This window comes from Labrus bergylta, chromosome 7 (assembly GCF_963930695.1).
Source record: "Labrus bergylta chromosome 7, fLabBer1.1, whole genome shotgun sequence".
NCBI lineage: Eukaryota > Metazoa > Chordata > Actinopteri > Labriformes > Labridae > Labrus > Labrus bergylta.
This window is the reverse complement of record NC_089201.1, coordinates 11,590,526-11,614,288: the sequence shown is the minus strand read 5'-3', so window position 1 is coordinate 11,614,288 and position 23,763 is coordinate 11,590,526. Positions and strand designations below refer to the sequence as shown.

Here is a 23,763-nt window from a genome sequence, read left to right as displayed (position 1 = left end):
AAGAGTGTTATCAGATTTGTTTGACCCACATACAAGAAAAGATCAGCGATCTGATCCTTTTTGAATATGATCTTGTCCATGTGGGACTGTCACAGCTCCATTATTCATTTATATTTGACTTTGACTAACTTAAATTTCGTCCAGTAGGGACACAGAACATTCTGGACCACAAAGAAGTTATTTTACATCCCACAGTCCACATCTCCGTTATTATACCCCTCTTATACCCCTACCATCCCCATCCTTCGGCAAGTTGTGTCCCTTGTGCGATCTTTCTCTTATCCTTACTTCATCCATACAGCTCTCCTCATTCCACTGACTTTCCCATTCCTGCTCCCCACATTTTGTTCTCCCTCACTTACTGACATCCGGAGATTTGACAGCCTAACACACACACACACCCATGTCCCTAATTTTTACCTTATCTCTTTTGTGCACATTTATTTGAGGATTTAGACAAAACCAAAACATGTTTCAGGATTTAAAGAGACAAACACTTTGGTCTGTTTTATCTCCTACCCTTATCTGTTATGTTTCTTTGTACCTTGTAACAGCTGCCCTAATTTTAATGGTCAGGTTTATTGTTTGAAAACATTTTGGTGTATAAAAACCTAAACTTCATGCTGAAATTGTGGTTTTTAGTAGCATATCTCTAGCCTACTATTGTATTGTTTCCAGTTTTTTTCCCAGTGTTGGTGTAGGCTATTTGTCTTTAGTGTAGGCTATCTGCAGATGAAAATGAACTTTAAGCAAATATAATAACCTCAAACAGCAAATTCTCTTTTACTTTTGTACTTGGCTAGGCCTACTTCAAGCACATGAAGAGAAAAAATGAAGAGATGAAATAGCTTCATGAACTCATCAAACAACACTGGGCCTAAAAGTTATTTTTTTAATTTGTTGTGATACGAAGAGTTTCCACAAAGTAGCCTTCAGTAGGCCAATTGTCAAGTCGACATATTTTCTGTCATTTAGTTTTTTTATTTTATTTAAACTGTATCGCAGCAATCTAATTAACCCTATGACAAAATATTATTTCATTGAAAAAGTTCAGGAGCCTATCATTAGGTTTACCTTTCTTAACGCTTGAAGGCAGCAGCAGCCATCCACCGACCCCTCCCTCCTTCCTCCATCCGGCTCACCTTGCTCAGTGGGCGGCCCGGCCCACAGAGCACAGCACCGAGACCCGAGACCCGACACCAGGGAGTGGTGGATAGCAAACCGGCAGCTGGCTCGGGTTTATGTATCCAACCTGCTTGTGTCCAGACGCGAGCTTCCAGCCGGTTGAAGCATGGAGGAGTTAGCCAGAGAGAGCATTAACCTGCTGGCTTCAGCCTCTTCAAAGCCCCCGCTGGATGTAGTGGCCGGGCCTCGGCTCGGTTCTATGGGAGCCATTTTCATCATGCTGAAATCTGCACTCGGAGCCGGACTTCTTAACTTCCCCTGGGCCTTCGCGAGAGCCGGGGGCATCCGCAGCGCAGTCACCGTGGAGCTGGTGAGCATTATCTTTAAATTAAAAAAAACAAACAAAAAAAACACATAAAGTTATTTCAACACTTAAAAATAGAGTTTTTAAACTTCGGAGTTCTGGCAGAGATCTCAAAAGTTGATGCAGCCAACTGCTTTCAAGGTTATTTATCAGCTGCAAGGCTAACTTTTGGATATTTATTTGAATAACTTGCCATAGGGTGGATGCATCTTATCTAACGTGACTGAAGGCTTAGGTCCACTGAGATCAATTAAGGAGATTGTGATCTGTTCCACCTGACAGGAGAGGCCATGATAGACCTCAGCACCTTTTTTTTAAAGATCTATTTTGTCCACCCAGTCTGACTTTTCTGCAGTCTAAGTGCTTTCTCCAGTTTTTTTTTTTTTTTTCTCGCAGCAAAGCAATATTGAAAATGTTTTTGTGTTGTTTAGCTGTGTCAGAACTTCTTGTGAATGCCCTTTCTATCACAGCTGTTTATTTCTTTGACGATGAAAGCTGGAATCTCTGTCATGGGCTAAATCCCAGACCCAGCATAAATCTAAACAGTAGGCCTCATTTTATTTTGTTTTATCCTCAGTAGGTTTAGGAAGTAGATGATATAAGGGGAGACTATTTCTATTTCTTCAAAATGCAAGAAAAAAAGTTCCTCCTACTTGCTATTTTTCTCTTGTGCCTGGTCCTTTAAACCCTTTGTGTTGATAATCATGTAGGCTATTTATCATGCAAAATACAAATTTGGTCGTAGGCTACATTGACTCAAATATTCTGTATTTAAAATGTTGTAACCAAAATGTGTAAAATCAGCTTACAGCCAACTCTGATGTTATTTTCCTTTTATAGTAAAGATGTATCACAAACACAGGGTTAGGAAAGTTAAGTGGTTTTAAGCTTCACTGTTACCATGGTAATCAACATCATTGGTATTCAGATAGATGCCGAGGGTTTTTGTGTGAGATACAAATTGAAGATAATTCATCAGCTTGCGATATTGGAAAGCTTGTTTTGCACTCCTGTCTAATCAAACGCTTCAGAGCTCACATTTGTTTACACTTTCTTTCTTTCGCCTCATAGAAAAAGTTACCTAAACCATATCTACAATAAAAATTAAAAAAAAGTTTTTACTGGATTTATCTGAAGTGCTTAATACAGCTTAGGGTTGTATGATTCACAGTCAAAGCTATAGGGTAGGCAGTTGAAATTATCTTTGCTTCCCTTCAATGAATAAAATGCTTCGGCCAAATCAAGAAAAATACTGTAACTGATAAGTCCATCCAAACATTTTAGCTCGCTCCACCAGTCAGTTTGTTTACATGCAGTTAGAAAAGTTGATTTATTGTATAAATCCAACTTAAACTGAACTTTTAAAAAGCTTGTACAAATGTCTGACTGAAATCTTACTGAGTGGAATTTCTCAAAGTCTGACAAACACCTAGCTAATCTGGTTTAAGATGGATTTCCTTTTGTATGTATACTCCTAAATCAGACCCAAACTGGGCGTTCTGCAAAAACTCCATAGTCCTGTGCCGGGATTTGACCTGGAAGTCACGTAGCATAAATGCATGGCATAGGAGTAATGGCATAGCAGAATTCACGTTGTTGTCTGTCTTTGGATATGACCATAAGCTAACGTGCGTTGCAGTTGTATAAAAGTAAAGTGTAGAGAATGTAGAAAATGTTATCAAGGTCAACCAGAAGAAGGTCCAATAGTAACAAGATAAAAGTGGCCCTATCATCACATATCCTAGTGATGACAGAATTTCTTCCGTCAATAAATTCTCCCTCATTGCTTACTGCGACAAGCAGAAGTCCATTGAATGGCCTGATCAAGCTATAACTGTAGTAAACATATGATTGAATGTTATATGCCTATATACATTTGCATATATTCCCTTGTGGGTACACTTTTCCTTTTGCAGTCTTTGAGCATCAGTACATTCAGTTTTGTAAAATTTTAATGCTAGCAAGTAGGGGTGGGAATCACCACGATACGATATTATCGCGATACTCCAGACATGATACGATTCTATTGCGATTTTTTTTCACATTTTGCGATGTTGTGATTAAGGTTTTTAACTACATATTATGTCCACTACACAAAACTAAATCAAGAACTGTTTTGTCAAATAAGATACAATTCTCAGTCTGTTCATCTCACTTCAGTTTTTTTAATTTGTATTTTAAGTCTAATTGAACTTTAACATGAATTCTTAACAATGCAACTTGTTCAAAATGAATTGTGCAACCCCTTCAGCAGTTCAAAATTTAAAAAAGCTAAATCTAAAATCTCATTAAAAATATTGATACTTGGCCACCATGAGACGATATGATATCGCCTCACAAAATAGCGCGCTACTATACTGTATCGATTTTTTACCCCACCTCTACTAGCGAGCTAGTTGCACAAGAATATCAGAAGAAGGTAGTTTGATATTTTTAGCGATTACAACCATAAGCTACAATACCTTATGACAATGCTCTCTCTTAGTTTTGTCCAACAACATAACTCAGCAGTAAGGGACACCTGCACATAGGTGATATGAAAAAAAACATTATCACGACAAAACATTTCGTATCAGTCGATATCGATAATTATCACAATAAATGTTAAACCATTATTTCTTTCAAATTTAAAGGTTGATTTTTGCTCCTGAGTGAAAGTTAAAAAAAAAACCAGAAGGTTAATTGTGGTTAAATTATTCTTTATTGTGATTACATGCCAAACTATAATTAAACCGGGACATTTCACCATCATAAGCTCAGTGCATTGTGCCGATAAATGCTTATAAGACAGTTAGGTGCTGTGGAGTAACACTTACTGGCACGGGGCTTACTGTGGGTCCACACCATAGACTGTATATATTATTATTATTTATAATATGGTCCACACTAACACTCGTTTGTGACGTTTGGTCATTTCTTTCCTTTGGTGTGTTTTTAACAGGCGATATTGTTTTAAATGGTGGGAAAGGTTTGTGGTGTTTCCCGTTTTAGCTGCACTTGTCTTTGGCACAGTTAACAGAGCACTTTACTCTGATTTTTGTTGGACTGTAAAAAGCCCAAATATCTCCAAACTGCTACAGCTGAGAGCCCTTTCTTGTCGTCCTGTTGACGATGTTTTCTCCTGCTTTGAGCTGGTACACTCAGTGTGTCCTGAAGTGTCACATTGCTGATTTCGACTGTGTTTGCATTCCGCTCCAAATGTCTGTAAGCCCGGATAAGGATTCTGTCTGTGGGCTCTGTGGCTCAGTTGGTAGAGTCGGTCGTCTCTCAACTGGAGGGTTGGGGGTTCAATCTCCAGCTCCTGCAGCAACATGTCTGATGTGTGCTTGGGCAAGACACTTAACCCCAAGTTGCTCCCGCCGCTTTGTCCGCGGCGTATGAATGAGTATGAATGGGATTAGTTACTTCTAATGGTCAATAGCAACCTCTGCCATCAGTGTGTGAATGGTACTGCTGATAAAGACCGTCAAAGAAGTAGAATCATACATGCAGAGAAAAACCAAGGAGGGCAATGATGACAGCGATTTTCTGCTTAAAAATGTTTGTTAGTCCTTGGTAGCTTACTGCAACGTTAAGCCAATCAATCTTTATTTGTATTGTTGTTGTTTATTTGTATAATTCTTAACAGATGTCATCTCAAAACGCTTTACATAAAGCTGGTGAAAGACCTTACTCTTTCTTATGTAATATTAAATAAGATTAAGTAAAAGACCTTACTCATTACTACATTACAAAGAACCAATGTTAATCCATCATGAGCACAGCACTAAGCAACATTATGCAAAGTCACAGAGGCAAGAAAAAAAATGTTAGGCAGAAATCTTGGGCACAACCAAGATCAGCAGCCATCTGCCAAAACTGCGCTGGGCTTGAAAAATGGTGCTCTGGCTTTATAACTGTCTAGCTAGATAGCACATAGTGAAATCCTACAGCGTTGTCTGGACAATCATAGTTTGAACAGAAAGCCAGAGCAGGGCGGCTGTGGTTCAGTGGGTAGAGTTGGTTGTCTCTCAACAGTAACGTTGGGGGTTTGATCCCCAGCTCCTGCAGCCACATGTCCATGTGTCTTTGGACCAAACATTGGGATTCGTTACTTGACTTATTGTCTAGTTGCACTATTGCACACTGCCAACACTGAATTTAGTTGATAAACAGATTAGTTTTTGGATTAAAGATTGACTTATATTATTTATAGAATTTTTACAACAGTTTTTACTTTGTGCTCGTACCAATTTTTAGATGCTAAGCTGAACTATTATGGTGAAATTGATCTAAGATACATTACCATACCCTTGTTGATTTGATTATGAAAGCATATGTTAGGTAAGTTATTTTTTTTCTGATACAAACACATTTCAGCAATGGGGTAAAAGCAGCACACCTACTGTTCCAAATTTCTAAAGCATTGTTTGGCTTACATCAGGGCAGTAGAGCGAAGAGAGAAAGCCCAGTAACCTGAGCTACACCCAGCCTATGGCTGCAGCCCCAGCTAGTGGTCAGTGGCACTATAACAGCTTGTCCATAATATTTGTCCAACATTGAGGGCTAACTTAAAAACACTATACTCACAAGGGTGCCAATGTTTAATCGTTTACTAGTCTAGTAAACATGCAGATCCCTACTCTAAAATATGTTGTTGATGTTGTTTTTGATGGTGAGGTAAAATGTTTTAAGTAAGTAAAGTTTATTTATGTGGCACCTTTCAAGAACAGATGTCACAAAGTGCTTCACAATAAAGAATTGAACAGAGATAATACAAGCAGACAGTCATGTCAAAAATCAAATACAGTCTGTTCAAACAAAGGCAAGTCTGAACAGATGGGTCTTCAGCTGCTTTATAAGCTCAAAGTTCAAACCCTAAGAGAGCAAATAAATAGAAATATCCTGCCTGAACATATGTCATCTTTATCTCTTGGGTCCATCATTTTTCTTTCCATCTTCTCTTAGGTCTCTCTCGTGTTCCTGGTCAGTGGTCTGATCATCCTTGGTTACTCCTCGTCCATCAGTGGCCAGTGCACGTACCAGGCGGTTGTGAAGGAGGTGTGTGGGCCAGCCATTGGTCAGCTGTGTGAGATCTGCTTCGTCTTCAACCTCTTCATGATCTCTGTGGCCTTTCTGGTTATAGCGGATGACCAGCTGGAGAAGTGTGAGTTGGTTTGCTGTATGTGCAAATATAGCATAAAGTTCTGTCTTGTGGTTTTTTCATCACGATTTGAACAGAAATCTTTTCAACATCCATCTGTAAAGAAATCCATAATTCACTGATTAACACTTTCGTCAAAGTATGTGCTTCAAATGTGCAACATTCCTTCAATCTGATTAAAATGATTCTGACTTGAGAGGAAGGTGGAAATGCGCAGTGAATAGGGCTGTTGCGGTTCTCCCCGGAGCACGGTTGATCATCTTGTTCCAGTCAGCAGACAGCTGCACTGATATCTAAACCAAACGTAACTTCGCCCCATTGTTAACATCTTGGCTTTCAGTCAAATGAAACAGGAGAACCAGCTGATTTTGGTGATGCAATTTGTCAAATCTGGCCTAAAAGATTTGAGTGAAACAAGGAAATATTTCCTTTGAGCTCTCACCTCGTAAATTGCCCTAGTAGGCTATAGCCTGTGGCCTGTAAGATTATGATGGTGACTTTTACTTATTTTATTGTGATTCATGTTAAGCCTAAAAGACAGCCATGTATTGACTAAAGAGACTAAGTAAGAACACCTGTGTGCAATGTGCTTTCATTTGCACCTAGATTGTGCACCATTTAAATGGCAATAGGTGGTTTGACATATTTTTATGCACTTTATCATGCACTATAAAGAGTTTAAATCAGACCCGTATATTCCTTTTATATGCAACAAATACAGTTTGCATCTAAAGTCTGTGTTTTTGTTTTTCAGTGAGTGGCTCCCTGTACGAGCTGGTGACTGGCTTGCCGGAGTCAGAGATGCCGTATCACTTCTACACAGACCAGCGCTTCGCCCTAACGCTGCTCTGCATCCTCCTCATTCTGCCTATGTCCATCCCCAAAGAAATCAGCATTCAGAAATACATCAGGTCAGGTGACCAGACATTTACATCTAAGGCTTTGTAAAAGCACATGATGAAGTTTATGAGATAAGACATGTTAATATAGTATGTGTATTACAATCAGTTTTATTACTTGTGATTTTAACCAGCTTGTAAATGACCCCACAGTTATGAGAAAAGTCCTTCCTTTCTGTCTTTTTCCTGCTCCACTTTTTAGGAAATGTGTGCTCAAACAGTATGTTTGGAGATTTCCCTTTTAGATGAACCCCTCCCCCAGCTGGGTGACACTCCCCCAGCTAGGTGTTTGTTCTGCCCTCTGAGTCTGCCTTTTCACCGTAAACAATAGGGCATGGTGCAAGAAAGCCCGAGCTGTCCAAGCCCCTCTAGAGGGGCGTGTTCAGACACAGCTCATTTACATTTAAAGGTACAAACACAGAAACAGCCTGTTCTGAGCAGGGCTGAAATAGAGGGGTTTATAGGCATGATCATGTACTGGATCAGAGTGAATTTTTAGCTAGAAACTTCACAGACCTGGGGAGCTCTGAAACTTAACTTGTTGAAAAGTAGTATAATATGTGACCTTTAAAGCTTCTGGACAGACTGACACAATAGATAAATGAATTTCCATTGTAGTCATAATCATACATTTCCTTTATTTATTGCATGAGTATATATTTAAACAAATACTTGTACTTATTATTCACACTTATCCACATGATACACAAATCACAGCTTACATCAGCACATATCAGCCACATAGAGGATATAAAGGTAAACTCATATTGATATGATGTCATTGTAGATGCTGACCCTTTTGTTCCAGGGATTCTCACATCTGTTGCACTTTGACTTGCATGTCTGTGTTTGTCTGATCTCTGTCTGAAACTGGTATTTTGTCTCTGTCCTGTCTCAGTGTTCTAGGTACTCTGGCTGCGACCTACCTGACCATTGCCATCATCATCAAATATCACACCACGCCTCATGTTCTGATTTATGCGACCCCTCTTTACACCAGTGGGTATGTACTGTACTTGTGTATGTGTAGGATGATTGAAACATATTCACCAGGGTTACAAACAGTCTTTTCAGTTCAGTAGTAACAATGACTCGTGAACTCAGATAGTGTTAGGGAAGATGTTTACAGGTATTGGTTCCATTTAGATGTGCAGTGCTGTCCTTCAGTTTGTAAGGCAAGGGCACCACATTCTCGAACTGATGTGGCCGCATTAGCTGGGGATCGAACCACCAACCGTTTTGGTTGTACCACTGAGCCACAGATTCCAAGGAAGTTTTCAGCCAACCAACAGTTTACTTAACTGAGGGAAGCTGTCTGAGAGTCGGTCGTCTCTCAACCAGAAGGTCCGGGGTTCAATCCCCAGCTCTTTCAGCTACATGCCCAATGTGTCCTTGGGCAAGAAACTTAACCCCAAGTTGATCCCGCTGCTTCATCAGCAGTGTGTGAATGAATCATTTAATACTGATGGACAAATTACATAGCAACCTCTGCCATAATGAGAATGGGTAGGTGTGACCTGTTGTGCTTTGAGTAGTCAGAAGATTTGAAAAGTGCCATTGAAGTTCATTTATGTTGTTATTAATAAAGTGGGGAAAGATATATTTAATCTAAAAATCTATGTTTTTTCTAACTATTTGATGAAACTACTGACTTACCAGGGCAAGTTTATTTTATAAGGTTGCTCCAAGAAAATATGGCTGCTTCTTATCCATAAATCTGCTTTGAATCCAGGACACCAGGGCAGACAAAGTAGATCAAACCACTTCCTCCTCTCTTTCCTTGAACTCCTGTGCCGTTGTTAAAGCACTGTGTCTCGCTCAGTAGCCTACCCCTGCTGCTCCTGTCAGATGAGCGGCTGTGACTGACGGATGATCTCTAGAATGAAGCATCTTTAAATGCCACGACATTATAAATGATGCCCTTATAAAGCTTGTTTCTTTTTCTTCTCATGGCATTTGTGAACTCCAGTAAATGACTCTTGTGTCTCCTCTTGTCTTTGTGCAGGATCAGCTCCTGGGCCTCCATGTTTAGCGTCATCCCCACCATCTGCTTTGGTTTCCAAGTGAGTGCAACAATATTACATGAGTTTGAGCAAATGCCTTTAAGGGACATTAAATCTGTGTTACTGTTGGGCTGTTATCAGGAATGCTTATTCATGTATGCATGGCATGCTTAAGGAGAGTTATGGTTTCAAAGTTGGGAATACATAAATGTGACTGGCATCTAGGGGATGCTCATTCTCTAACACAAAGATACATAGGCTTCACAAACAAAGGCTGGCTGGCGGTGTAGTGTGTGGGCTTACCTCCGGTCAGCAGTCAGCGGCGAGCTCTGACCGTCAGGTTTCACACAAACAGTTGTTTAGAAGTTGGTCAAACGAAAAGGAACCAAAAATGGGGAGGTAGTGGATGTCCGTCTGTTTGCTGCTTGGATGTCGAGTCACACACTGGCGTCGCTTCGACTCTTATGTCACCCCTGTGTTAATTAATTAATAAGCTCCCACTGCTTCAGTGGTGGTGTATGAATGGGATTAGTTACTTCTGATGGATGATACTACACTATGATCACTACCATCAGTGTGTGAATGGGTGTGAATGGGTGGGTGTGACCTGCGGTGTAAAAGTGCTTTGAGTAGTCGGAAGACTAGAAAAGCGCTATATAAGCTCAAGTCCATTTACCATTTAAAGTAGTGGTGCAACAGAACATGGTACATCCGTGATCTGTTCACTTGACAATTTGGTTCCACTTGGTTTGGTTTCGACTGTGTAGGATCTGCAGGCAGCCTGCTGTAGTTGGTAGCTGTAAACTTCAGTCAAAAAACTGAAGATGTATTCCTTACATGCAAGCTCCCCGTTTGTTGTTTTGTCTGACTCACAACACTCATTGCAGAAGCAGCCACTGAAAAGATACATACAGACTTCTGCTAAATGAACGGAGTGTGTATTTTACTCAAAATGAAAAAAATATGTAATTATTGCATTAAGGAAATGAATAGATCGTTACACTTCTCAAATAAAACATACAAGTCTAACAACAAAACAAACCTCCGCCCCGTCCAACGGCCTGTTGGAGCACACATTTTCTGAAAAGTAGAGCAGGCAGAAGACGGAGAGAAAGGACTTTTCTTATAATTGGAGGATTTTGTCGACAGGCTTGGGACACATATTAGTGTTGGAACATCATGGTAAAGTGTATTTTGCACAATATGTGACCATAAAGTGATTAACCATGTTGGCAATACACATATTTTTCTCAGTCATGAAGTGTAGTGTCTTGCATAGACAAGTCTCCTGTCCTGGGACTTTCCATATTCTGGCATGACTAAGATCCGATGCAACTAACTAATTGGATTAGAAATGTTTAACTAAAAGTCAACCGTTTTGTAAATTCTTAAATAAATCTGCAGTACAAATAAGGAGTTCATTCTCTACTTGTCACTTTGTCTGCAGTTTACGTATATGGCTACAGAGGGCGTTTATGGGAGCTCACTAGTAAGTAAAAAAGTAAATTGACATTTCTTAAGTCTTTGGTATGTTTGAATGGATTTGGCTTGTGGAGCAAAGCTAAAAATATGAATCGCTATTTGAAACAGAACACTGGAAGGAGGAGGGAAATGTCGGCTGTGATAGAGGAGCAAAAGGACATAATGGTTCTAATGGGCATACTAGAGTGTAGTTTTCCACAGTGCTACCACAGAGGCATGCAGAGTGTTGTTTTACTTTGGTCATATGACAAGTTTACAGATGTAGTTGAAGTAAAAAGCCGTCAAACCTTAAATATCATCATGCTGCTGAGATGCTTAACATGTAAATGCAATGTCCTGGTTTTGATTCTGCATGTTATAGCCTGTGTATATGCCTGTTACTATTTGACAATCTGCAAAGACCAAATGCCAGAACATTATTTTTGGTAGTGTAAAATTACATGAATATAAATTCTCTAGTGGTTGCATGGCAACCTCACCCTGATGGCAATAGTCCAGTTAGTCACTGCTCATGGCCAAGAAAGAGTCAGTCACGGGGGGAAAAAAAACACATTTCATAAGGATTAAGAAAGATGCATTGTTGGATTTCTCAGTAATCTTTAGGACCTAGTCTCTGTCAGAAGAGCCTGCTTAGTGCAGTGTGAAGGTCAGCATTTGGTGGGCGCTCTGTGGGAGCTTTGCAGAGTGAGATTTCATTTTTAATATCATGGTTTTATAGTATGAGAAAAGACAATTCTGTCAGTCTAAAGAAAGACGCATGGATTTGTGACTTTCCAAGACAACACCAGAGGGATACTGGCAAGATCTAATAAAAGGGACGGCGCGGAAGGACTGATGCACGTCCCCCGACAAACACGCACCGAGACATGCTCCCTCAGGGTGATTGCACTGCAAAGGGTTGAAAAGAGAGCTGATGAGATCCTGAGAGGAGCGGAGGAGGGGATGGCAGGAAGGGGGAAAGTGAGATTTAAAACTGGCTGATGGCAGCTGGGATCAAGTGGGGACAAGAGTCTATATCCTGACCTCGGGGATGGTTTATCTCACCCCATTGTACCACTCAGAGACACAACCTTCATTTAATTCCTCTCTCATCTCAGTTCATCACACCAGTAGAGAGATCAGGGATAATCAGACCTTTGGATTCCCAACCAGGACGGTGAGCTCCAAATAAATGAGAAGAATCCAAGGTTGAAGACAAGAGGCAAACAATCTGTCTGGATAACATGTAGGGTTATCTGTCAGTGGATCTATATTTTGTCTCTCCCAGGCAAACACAATACTTGTTGAAATCCACATTTCAAACATGGATGATACAATTGATCAAAAAATGTATCCATATTAGTTATGCGTATATATATATATATATAGGGCTCGACCTATATGTTTTTTGGGGGTCGATATGGATATTAGGGAGAGAGAAAATATCTGATACCAATATATTGGCCGATATCTTTCATAGATCTATCTTCGATCTCTAGACATGTATATAGATACATATATTGTGTTGATCCCTAAAATACAGTTATCAAACACTTGTGGAAAATATATATATATATATATATATAAAGAAAAGATGGTCATTCAACTGGAAAGTAACTGTGCATCACTGCTTGACACTCTGGAGACTGATGATGCTTGTTGTATTCCATAAAGCACACTTTGCTTGTGACAGCCAGAAAGAACTGCTAGTGTTACTACGGCAATGAAACGCTATTTTACTGGTGAATAAATCTAGTTATATCGGCACGTATCTGTGATAAAGTTAGCCAATATGATTGTCACTTGATATGCTAATATCGGCAAATATTATTGGTTGGGCTCTAATATATAATATTGCTGTATTATTGTATTCTATTTTCACCTCATTTCTGTTTCCAGTGCCACGAGGCGTCCATTGCCATCTACAGCAGCATGGAGAACCAGCGGCTCTCTCATTGGGTCTTCATCTCTGTGGTCTCCATGATCTTCTGTCTTATTATCTACTCCCTCACAGGTCAGACAGTCCTCCACTTCCTTTTACATCTGTTCACTTCCTAAAAAGTATAAAACATGTACACTAGGGCTGCAGAATCACATTCAAATATTAAAAATCATCACAATATTTGAATGCTTAATTGACATTTAGAATATGTCATTTTGTTATAAATAACTAATTGGTTTAAATGTTTTGGGTAACAAGTGAATCAATTAATGTGAGGAAGTTAATGAGAGTTTTATAAAAGTGGTCAGCCTAGGTGTATTTTATTAAAAACAAAAATGCCCTATCTTGAATTCGGCCTCTACCCCTCTAACAACAGCCCCAAGAGATATATTTTGTGTTGCATCGCGTACACTGGCTGTCCACACTGCATCCCTTAAATATTTAAATGTTTGCTCTGTGAATTTCAGTTTCCCCTTTCAAACAGTATGACATCTAGTGCTTTTGTATTAAAGGTTGAAACGCGGATGTGTGGTGCTTTGTATTAAGGAGCAGCACAGATGTGGATATTGTTAATACATCGTTATCTCCACTTTGTACAACAAGCTGTGCTGAGTGAGAAAAGCAAGTGTCAGTGTCTTTTAGAGCCCTCACCTTCCCTGTTCCTCGTCCGTCCTTCCACAGAAGGCTCACACTAAATTTGTCGACGTCAAAGACACACGCAGTCCAACGACCCACTGGCAACTGGCAGCCTCCTCTCCTGCTCTTTATAGTTTTGCCCCTGATTAGTAGTTAGCCACAGGTGTGGCTGGGCACTCTGAGGCTGAGGAGCAACACCTGGGGAGCACACACACACACACACACACACACACAGGAGAGAGAGAGAGAGAGAGAGCGAACACACACAAAACTACGGCATGTAACACCTCCCCCCATAAGAACAAACTTAACGTTTGTTTTCCTGGTTGAAGGTTGAAACATCTCATCATTTCAAACCCACCACATAATATTTGAGTCAAGTTACTCCCCAAAGTGCCTTAGGAAACAAATCATCTAGTGGAAGCAACATAAAGAACACCACTGCCAACCTGTAACACACCACAATGTGACAGTGACAGAACTAACAGAAGTGGGGAAAGAGTGAAACAAACAGAATCTATAGACTTTCAGACCTGTGAGAAGGTGAAGGAGATGTGATTCAACATGTATCCAACACTACTAACCATCACACCCACCACCTTGCTCACCAACACAACGTACTGCCAAACCAGACACACATCCCATAAAGTCCAAAGTAACTGGCACTTGGCAGAATACGGACATCGTCTCTGTCTCCTCCTCCTTCGCCTCTTGAGGTTCGGTATGGCTGGACCTGAACACACAGTTGGGGAAGAAACACTTTCCTGTCCAGAGATCCTCCTGATTCAGTGGCAGCGACACTTTAGGAGCAGATATCAGCTGCTCCAACACAACTTCAGGTTCACCTGAAGCACAGTTCAATGTCACCAGCAGGTGATGACCTCTCTTCATTTCCTGTAGGAAAGACTTCACAGTTTAAGACAGATTTTGCGCTCACATCAGGAGCCATGGACTCAACACGAGGAGAAACATTTTTGGTCCTGTTCACACCCTTGGCCTTCAATTTCCGAAACTGACGTTTACGTTTCAGAGCAAAACAATCAGCGATCAGGTGACCAACTTTATGACAATAGAAACATTTCCTGTCTGACTGAAGGCTTTGAGGTGCAAGTTTAGGCCATTTACACTCACCCACAAAGACTACCTTGTTGGTTAAGGCAATCTCCTCTGCCAGAAATGCAGCTTCCTGTGAGGAAGTTACCTTTTGTCCTTCCAGGTACAACACAGTTGGCTCTGGAACACAATTTTTAAAGTCTTCCAACAACATGAATTCACACAATGAGCTAAAGTCAGTGGCTTTGCTAGCTCTGCACCATTGGTCTAAGAGTTTCCTCTTCTCCATGGCAAACTCATTAAAAGTCTGGTGGGGAGCCTTCCTCAGGTTAAGGAAGCGCTGTCGAAAGGCTTCAGGTACAAGCTCATACACACTCAAAATGGCATCCTTAACCTTGTCATAGTCAAGGGTGTCATCAATTGACAAACAAGAGTAAACCTCCAGGGCCTTACCTTTTAATTTACTCTGTAGCAACATTGTCCACACATCCTTAGGCCAACGCAAAACTGTGGCAATGCGCTCAAACACAACAAAGAAAGACTCAACTTCAGACTCTTCAAAAACAGGGACAAGCAAAGAGGAGCACGGACGAGCAGAAAACACAGAAGACATAGCTGCTACTCTACTACAGGAAATAACAAAACAGAGCTAACAATGCCTTATCACTATAAGCCACTGCTAAATGTACCAAATCTAATCAAAACGAACTGGCTGCATTCCACTCACCTCACTAATGAACCGGGTAAAGTTGATGCAGGATGCCAAACTAAATCACAGAACACAACTAGCCAACACACAAACACAACTTCCTCTACCTAACTGTCTTCTGGGACCTGCCGGGCTCGAGGTGAATTTAAAGGCTGCATCAATGGCCGAAGCCTCGAAATGCCTACCCCCACCAGGGAATGTACTCCCCACTCAGGATTTGTCCCGAAAATAAGAAAAGGCAAAACAAAAAAATGAGTGGCCGAAGGAAGGACTGCAACAGCCCAACTGGTCACTCCCCTAACTAAACTGAGGAAGCTTTACACACTAAAGGCTCGACAAAATGCATCCCAAAGAGGTACAGTATACAAACAAACTAAGCCTACAACAATTCCCAAGTCTCTTGGATCCCGGACGAGCCCCCAAATTGTTACATTCCCCAAGATGGCTAGGGGATGAGGGGAGTAACAATAAATTAAAACCCAGGGAAAAGAAAATAGGAACTAATGTAATCCAAGTTAAAATGGATTTATTAACAAACTAAAGCAAAAATGTGAAACACAGAACAAGCTTCTTCAAAACATAAGTGAAGCCAATCAAGCTTAAACATAATTTGAAACTAACAAGATATGAACAATAAGGCCTTAGTCAAAACACAATCCTTCCACAGAAGGCTCCCACTAAATTTGTCAACGTCAAAGACACACGCAGTCCAACTGGCAGCTGGCAGCCTCCTCTCCTGCTCTTTATAGTTTGCCCCTGATTAGTAATTAGCCACAGGTGTGGCTGGGCACTCTGAGGCTGAGGAGCAACACCTGCGGAGCACACACACACACAGGAGAGAGAGAGAGAACACACAAAACTACGGCACGTGACACTGAGCTATTTATAGAAGCTATTCACCCACAATGCAATGCAAAGGTTAGGAAATAACTATTACCAGTCAGGAGAGATTGATATGGGTTTGTCTGAACACCTCCTGTTCCACCACACGCTAAGGTTTGCTCAGTAAGCCACTGATTATAAGTGACATGTTTTTATTTGAAAACTTTTTCTCTACTGCTTTAGATATGCTGTATTTGTTGCTGATAGATGGGTAAACAACATCCCTCCTTCATTGTTGCAGGGGTTTATGGGTACCTGACATTTGGAAAGGATGTGAAGGCTGACATTCTAATGTCATACACCGGGGATGACATTCTGATGGTCATCGCGCGGCTGCTGTTCGGAGTCTCTATCATCACCATCTATCCCATCATCCTGCTGCTGGGCAGGTCAGGCCATCATTCACTTAAATGAAAGGTTCTAAAAAGATTGGATCTTTTTTTAACTAAGCCAGTTAAATTAAACTGTCTAAACTCATCAGGAATGTTAATCCTTTATTCCCACATGATGAGTCTTATTTACAGTGAATTCGACCCGATGTCAGCACAGGATGTTTGTATGTAAGGAGACATGACTCCTGACATGAGAAGGTCTCCATGTTTTTTTTGTCTTTACAAAAGCAAATGTTTTGCATAAAGACCGTAGCTCTACCGGTCCATCTTAAACCCTCTGTTCCCTGCACATCAGATCTGTGATCCAGGACCCTCTGCTAAATTGGCGGCGGCGACGTGGTAACGTCACAACAGCGGAGTTTGAAAGCCGCAGCCGTTACGTGCTAACAGTCCTGTGGATAACTGTGACGCTGCTCATTGCCACGTGCATACCAGACATCAGCAAGATCATCAGCGTCATGGGAGGCATCAGCGCCATCTTCATCTTCATCTTTCCAGGTAACAATCGGGTTATAGATTCATATTCTCAACAACATTTCTGCAACTCTAAAAACCTTTGTGATGTGTTTGAACAGGACTCTGCTTGATATTTGCAATGCAGTCTGAGCTGGTCTCCTGGAAGACTAGGTGAGGAAAAAAAAACTTAATTTAAATGTAAATGTATTGTAAATATACATCTAAATGATAATCCAAAAGAAATACAGACGAGACAATGAAGTGAACTGCCTGAGTGGGTGGTAATCACTTTGTTGACTCCTTCAGAATTTGAAGTCTGGTCTTCGGTCAGAGACTCAGTAAAAATGTTTTTCTTCAGTCATGCTGACTGAAGTGTGAACATTTTGGACACTTACTCGCGTTCCAGTTGTACAAGTCTCGCACATAGGAAAGGCACAGAGGGAATTTACTGAGCACATTTATGAAACGTGTCATTTTCAACAGCCTTAATCTCTGCACATGCGATGTCCACATTATGTCGTTACCCAAACACCTGATTGAAGTCATAAATTATGAGTCCCAATCAGGTACCTCTACTTTCTTAGATTACATAGCTTCATAGCGCATTCTTCAAGTACTTTTAAGCCATTAAAATCAATCCATTTTATATGACTGACACTTACAGAGTTCTGCAAAACATAACAGAAGATCTTCATTTTTATCACAGCAAAGTGACTTTCTAATCCAGTAGATGTCGCCATGGAGCGCCATCATTAAACCAAAACAAACTGCTTTTTGAGGACACACTGAAGCCTCGGCTCTCCTCCAGCAGCAAACGTCCAACCCCTCTCCACTCGCATTCGCACGAAGGAGTTATCATTTAGAACACATTATAAATAAGCACCATTAAGTGCACTCACAAAATTGTCCTTGGCTGGAGCTGCATTTGCCTGTGGCCTGCATTGTTGTTTTAGCAGGCTAATGTTAGCACACTTTGGTTAACTCATAGCTTCACATTGCACATAAATTGACACAGAATGACAGAGATCTAAAGACACTTATTTGTGACATCCATATCAAATAAGCAGTGAGTAGGCTATGTTATTCTTCTTTTCTCTAGTCTGTTACTAAAACATGTTGTTAACACGGCTCCAACAACAGCACAGCTGGCAGGACTCACACTTCTCACTCATTATAAACAGTCATGACTCAGAGACATTTACAGAGGATATACTTGATTTCTGCTGTATTTATGCTTTGGTTCCAGCTTTTTCTCTCACTAGCATGAGTGAACTACAGTATTTTATAGGAGTGTTAATTTTGTTGTGTCCATCTTTTTTTCAGAATTAAAGATTGTTTATTGGGTATTTTCTCCCGGGCTGGTGAGAGCAGTAATTGTCAACCAAATGAAAGACAGTCACACAAAGCTGAAATGAATAAAGTAAACATTCTTACAATTGAACTACATTTAATGGAGTGTGGTGTTTGGCCTCGGGTGCCCACTGCTCCTATTCAGGACATCCCCAAATTACAAGTTCTGTGTGTAAGGCTTTGCAAACACTGACATCAGCAGAAAAAAACACTGACATCAGCAGGACAAAAAAAGCACTGTTTTCCTTTTTGTATTAAATGAATGTACTGTACTGGACATTGACCCTCATCAGATTTTAGCGATGTGTTGTGTATTGTGCCGGGCTTCTGAGGGATCAGTAAAAGCTTGAACTTCTCTGCCAAGCTCTTTTTCTCATTCTCTAAATGTTCATATGTTCATAGAGGTCAGGAGAGCTAATACCTCAAGGCTTGGAGTTTTGCTTATTCGGAATATCTATAAAATTATTTAGTACAAACTTTAAATAATGTGGTTGTTGGAGCACTGTAGGGTGCTGTAATTAAAGAGCCGTGCAATCAACAGTAAAGTGGCTATTTTGGACCGTTGATTATTTTGGCAACGCTGTGAGCTGCAGTAATGGCTGTGACACATCCAATCAATTAAAGTTTAAATATCCTCAAAGTGTGTTTGCAACAATTTCCATCAACATTCCTCTTCCTCTCAGAGTCCTAATATGAGCTCTACCTCCGTGAGGGGATGCCTTGAAATCAGTGTCAGGTGTTGAAATCTTCTGAAAAAGAACAGACAGACACAGCATTATTTTATACTGACTAATCGAAGTGATGCTTGCTGTGTTTTCTTTAGTGACCTCTCTTTTTGTCTCTCGACCTCCTCCTCTCCAGAGTCATCCTCACACTTTGGGGGGTTGTGACCTTGATCTGCGGAGCTTTCATTTTCGGCCAGAGCACCACCACGGCTGTCATGCAGGTCCTTGGAAGGATCTGATGTTTCCTCCTCCCTTACATATCCATAGTGCTTCTGGAGACTAGATCCTTACTCGTACTCCCTCATCTCCTCTCCCTGAAAGAGCCCGTTGTGAATAATGGCCACTGGGACTCTTAAAAAAAAGGACTTGACCCTTGAACAAACAAGTAGCCCTCAAAGCGTGCTACTTATTGCTGTAACCACAATGAGCTAATCTAGAGTCAAGTTTAATGTTCATGAGGTATAATAGTTCTTGGTAGTGAGCTGTGCTTACCTAAGATGGTCTAATTGAACTCCTCAGGTATTTCTGCAGTTTGAACAGTTTGTTGTACATCTGCGGTTTTCACTTCCAACGTGCATGTTTGTGCAAATGTGTTTAACACCGGGCTGTATTCAGAAATATATTTTTAAATATATTTACAGAGCATGCTGCCTTACACTGACAGTGAGCAGTGTAATTTTACCAATGCTTATTTTCTAAGTCATTTTTTTAACACTATTTTACACTCTAACTTTGGATACACATGAACAACACACATAAGTTATTAAAGGTCCCATATTATGCTTTTTCTGGTTTTATATGCTCTTTAGTGTGTTTTCCAAGTGTCCTGTGCATGTTTAGGCACATCTATGTGCAAAAATTCAAAGTCCACGGAAACGCGGCTTCTCCTACGTCCTCCTGTTAGCTGTAGCATTAGCCGCATGTAACACTCGGTTCTAGGCCCCCTCGATAAAAATGTGTCAGTGTGACGTCATTGTCAGTGTGAGATCACTGATCTAAGCCCTGCAGCTCATGTTGAAATTTCCGAGACGCGTGCTGAGCAACTGACCAATAACGACAGAGCGGAATCGGCAGACCAATCAGAGCAGACTTGGCCCACGTGGGGTCTAACAGTGTGGGCTCAACAGAGTGCAGCTGACGGACTCAGAGCATAGAGGGAGCAAGGAGGAGCAGTACATGAAAACAGACACTTTTTTCGGACTTTATCTGTTGTGGACGTACAAAAGTAGGTACATAGATTAAATATACGAACCCCAAAAAGGGCAAAATATGGGCTCTTTAAAACTCAAAATGAACAAGCAGCAAATCATGAAGTTAACCTGGAGTCATTTACACAATCTGCACTGTAATACACAGAGTAGAGTTACATAATACTGAGTGGTAAGGGGTGCCAGAGGGGAAGGGAGGGAGGATATATTTCAGTATATTTGGATGTCTGTAAATAAGTCTGATCTTGTTATCCCTTTTGTATGTGTAAAAAAAAGAAAAGAAGCTACATACTGATATATGATGTGTCAGATTGAACCATAAGGAAAAGAGAAGTGAATAAATGACTATATTTATATCATCCACGGATGTGCATCTCCTTGCTGATTGTATAATCTGATGAGATATCTTGTTTGAGGAACAGTAACCACCTGTTTCTATCCAGACTGAACTGATGTGGCCTAAAGTTTGTGTGCACGGACGGACATGAAGAGCATTTATTTACCCCTTCTGTCTGCACTTATCACATCAACTTTTAAGTAACACAAGATAATGGCAACATAAACATCTTCTAAGATTAAAGGTGCACTATGTAGTTTTTGTAGAGAAATGTGAAAGTTGAAGAAATGTACAGATTATGTGGTGTATGTTCATAACTCTAAACACAAACTGTCCTCAGAGGAAAATTTGTTCCCTGTAACACTGAAGATAAAATGCTACTCAAGAACTTAAGGTGGAGGGTCTGCCACAGTGAAACCGTAACTCTCCTGGTAGCTTTTTTGCTTCAAACAGTGTTCCAGGGAAATAATTGTTTCTTTGAAAAAAGTTTGTGTATTTAGTTCAGAAAATATAGCATAGAATTGTTTCACTTCTCCAACTTAAACATTTCACTACCAAATCTACATAGTGCACCTTTAATACTTCAAGGACTCAAAAACATGCATGTCAAGTCACAAGTTTAAGTATTTTTAACACAACCTGAATTGTGGATTTCAATTGAAGTCCCACCTCTGGTAAGGCAAATAACCAATCATGGTGAGGGATTATGGGGTGGCACGTGGGGTGGCTAATATGATATCAAGGGGGGCCCATGCCACCCCTCTGGAAGCGCTCCTTTGTGACTTCTAAATGTTTGGACAAAGAAGCAATAGAGACACTCAGTGTTTTTATATTACTCCTACACACAGTTAAGGGGACTCAGAAGACAAAGGTTTATTGAGATCATGTTAAAATCAAAGTCATAGAAGCCAAGAGGTCAGATTCCTGGTCCCTACTCAAGGTCAGCTCCAAAGTAACTAGATCCACCAATTAAGGATCTCCTCAGGCTCACTGTACTTTAGACATTCTCCACCGTGAGGACACCTAAGAACAGGCTCCATGCCCTCTGCACAGACATCACTTACTAATTAGCACTTCAGCTTAAAGGATGGATCTGTCTGTTATTAAGAAGCATTTTTTGTTTTGAAGTTATCATTTCCATTTAGTCACATGTGAGTCTGATAATTCCATAGCATCAGTTTAATGTGAGCAACATCATTTTTTGGGGTTTCCCTGAAACTTTTCACATAAAAGTAAGACTATCACTAAATAGAGCTCCTGTCCCAACATGGATCGTGATTTAATTGTAAATCGTTTTCTGTGAAGGGTTGTGTGTATTGCCATGTGCGGAACAAATAAAACTGAAATTAAATGAAATACCTTTAGACACAGTTAATGAGTAAAAAACGTCACACACAAGGATTACTAATACTGCAGGTTTTACTTCATGTTGTCATAATTACCAATGAAAAACAATTGTATTTGAAGCTCAGTCTGTAGGGACTTGGGTTGGGAATCAGAGGGTCACCAGTTCAAGACCCGGCATGGACCAAGTCCAGAAATTGGTCTGGTAGCTGGAAAGGTTCCAGTCCACTTCCTGAGCACTGCCGAGGTCCTTGAGCAAGGCACCAAACCCCAAATCTGCTCTAGAGCACTCGCTGTGGGCAGCCCCCTCACTCTGAGACCTCTCCATTTATTGCATTAATTTCCACAGGCTCCTGTTTGTGCATGTGTGTATTTCGGCCTATGTTTGTGTAGCATGTTCATTAGACAGAGTGTAAAAACTGAATTTCTGATTAATAAAGGATAAATTTTTATTATTATTATTAATCATCGTGCTTATGTGTAGATATAGACATGTGCACTTCACATGAAGCTCCAGAAGAACGGAAATCTAATTTCTCTACAAACACATTTCCTTGATTCCTCTCTTCGTATGGGTTCCTTGATTCCCTCTGTACAGCCGCAGTGGATGAATGAAGACACAAGTGCCCAAAAGTTTGATCCAATTTAGATACATTACATCCTTGTTGAATTGAGAAAATTGCACCTATTTTTTTTATGGCAAACCTGATTTGAATGCTCATCCAACCATGAAATAAACATCTGCGATTGTCCAGCAGCATAATTGGATAAAAACTTCACCATAGAAAGAAGTGGATTCACTGATGTGACGGGGAAAGCTCATATGAACCACAGAGAAGTCTTAAATTCAGCCACAACACACAGCTTTGCAGTTTTATAGTTTTATTGAATTGTATCACTCTACATCATCTAGAATTTCAACAATATATTATTTTAAGACCAAATATAATACTTGCATCCCTGCAATAAGTCTCTACACTTAAGAAGAGAAAGCTGTTTTACTGAAACATACATTAAGAATTAATATTTCATTAAACATTGCCATAAAAGTGAATGTTCATTCTTCAATGCCATTTTTTTCTAGTCATATATATTTTAATATCATAGATTTTAGTCTCTTTCTCCTTTATAGGTATACTAGAAAAGAAAAAAGGTAAGAAATGCACAAAACCCATTGAAGAGTAGCATGGCCTAATACTACAGCAAAGAAGTTACTGGACATTCAGTTGACATGCACTCAGTTGAAGGATAGAAAAGAACACAGCCATAGAAGGGAAGAGTTATTGCCTTGATCCGTTTTTCAGTTTCCTGATTGGCCTGTTGTTCATGTCACAAAGCGTGTTGAGGCTGACCTGGCGACAAGCTTATTGTCTACCAGCGTCCACCAGGCCTCCTGAAGTTTTACATGTTGTCTTTTCATGTTGCTGGGAAACATTCAATCAAGTCCTGCGTCACTACATTTCAATAGCATAACTCTTTCATTGTATGACAAAGCACAGGTTGCACTGAGGAGTAGGATAGAAAAGAACAGGTTGCACAGTCTGAGGGACATTCAGGAATGTATCAATAGGAAACAGTATTGGCATTTCTGACACTTCACTCACTATCTAACTCATTTACACAACCCAACCAGGCTGGGCACAATGTACAGGAAAGAAAAGCCCTCAGTAAGATCGCATGTGCTGCATTTAGCTGGGCACTGGAGTACTGTAAAACTATGGCTATCAGTATATT

At 40.4% G+C, this 23,763-nt stretch overlaps 1 protein-coding gene across 1 annotated transcript; it reads left to right on the top strand.

Annotated features, from left to right (window-relative positions):
* Positions 1 to 1,185: 1,185 nt before the first annotated feature.
* On the top strand, positions 1,186 to 20,707 carry slc38a8a (solute carrier family 38 member 8a). The gene is made up of 10 exons (XM_065957461.1): positions 1,186 to 1,495; positions 6,437 to 6,635; positions 7,387 to 7,543; positions 8,430 to 8,534; positions 9,537 to 9,594; positions 12,895 to 13,009; positions 16,459 to 16,606; positions 16,905 to 17,107; positions 17,185 to 17,236; positions 19,277 to 20,707. The coding sequence occupies exons 1-10, from the start codon at positions 1,292 to 1,294 to the stop codon at positions 19,377 to 19,379; spliced, it is 1,344 nt and encodes a 447-aa protein (XP_065813533.1). The 5' UTR covers positions 1,186 to 1,291; the 3' UTR covers positions 19,380 to 20,707.
* Positions 20,708 to 23,763: the final 3,056 nt, after the last annotated feature.

Bases quoted from the DNA above. Each gene is read 5' to 3' on its own strand.
- slc38a8a (XM_065957461.1), top strand. From the start codon at position 1,292: ATGGAGGAGTTAGCCAGAGAGAGCATTAACCTGCTGGCTTCAGCCTCT. The intron at 1,496-6,436 runs GTGAGCATTATC...ATCTTCTCTTAG, and splicing joins GCGCAGTCACCGTGGAGCTG to GTCTCTCTCGTGTTCCTGGT. The intron at 16,607-16,904 runs GTCAGGCCATCA...CCTGCACATCAG, and splicing joins ATCATCCTGCTGCTGGGCAG to ATCTGTGATCCAGGACCCTC.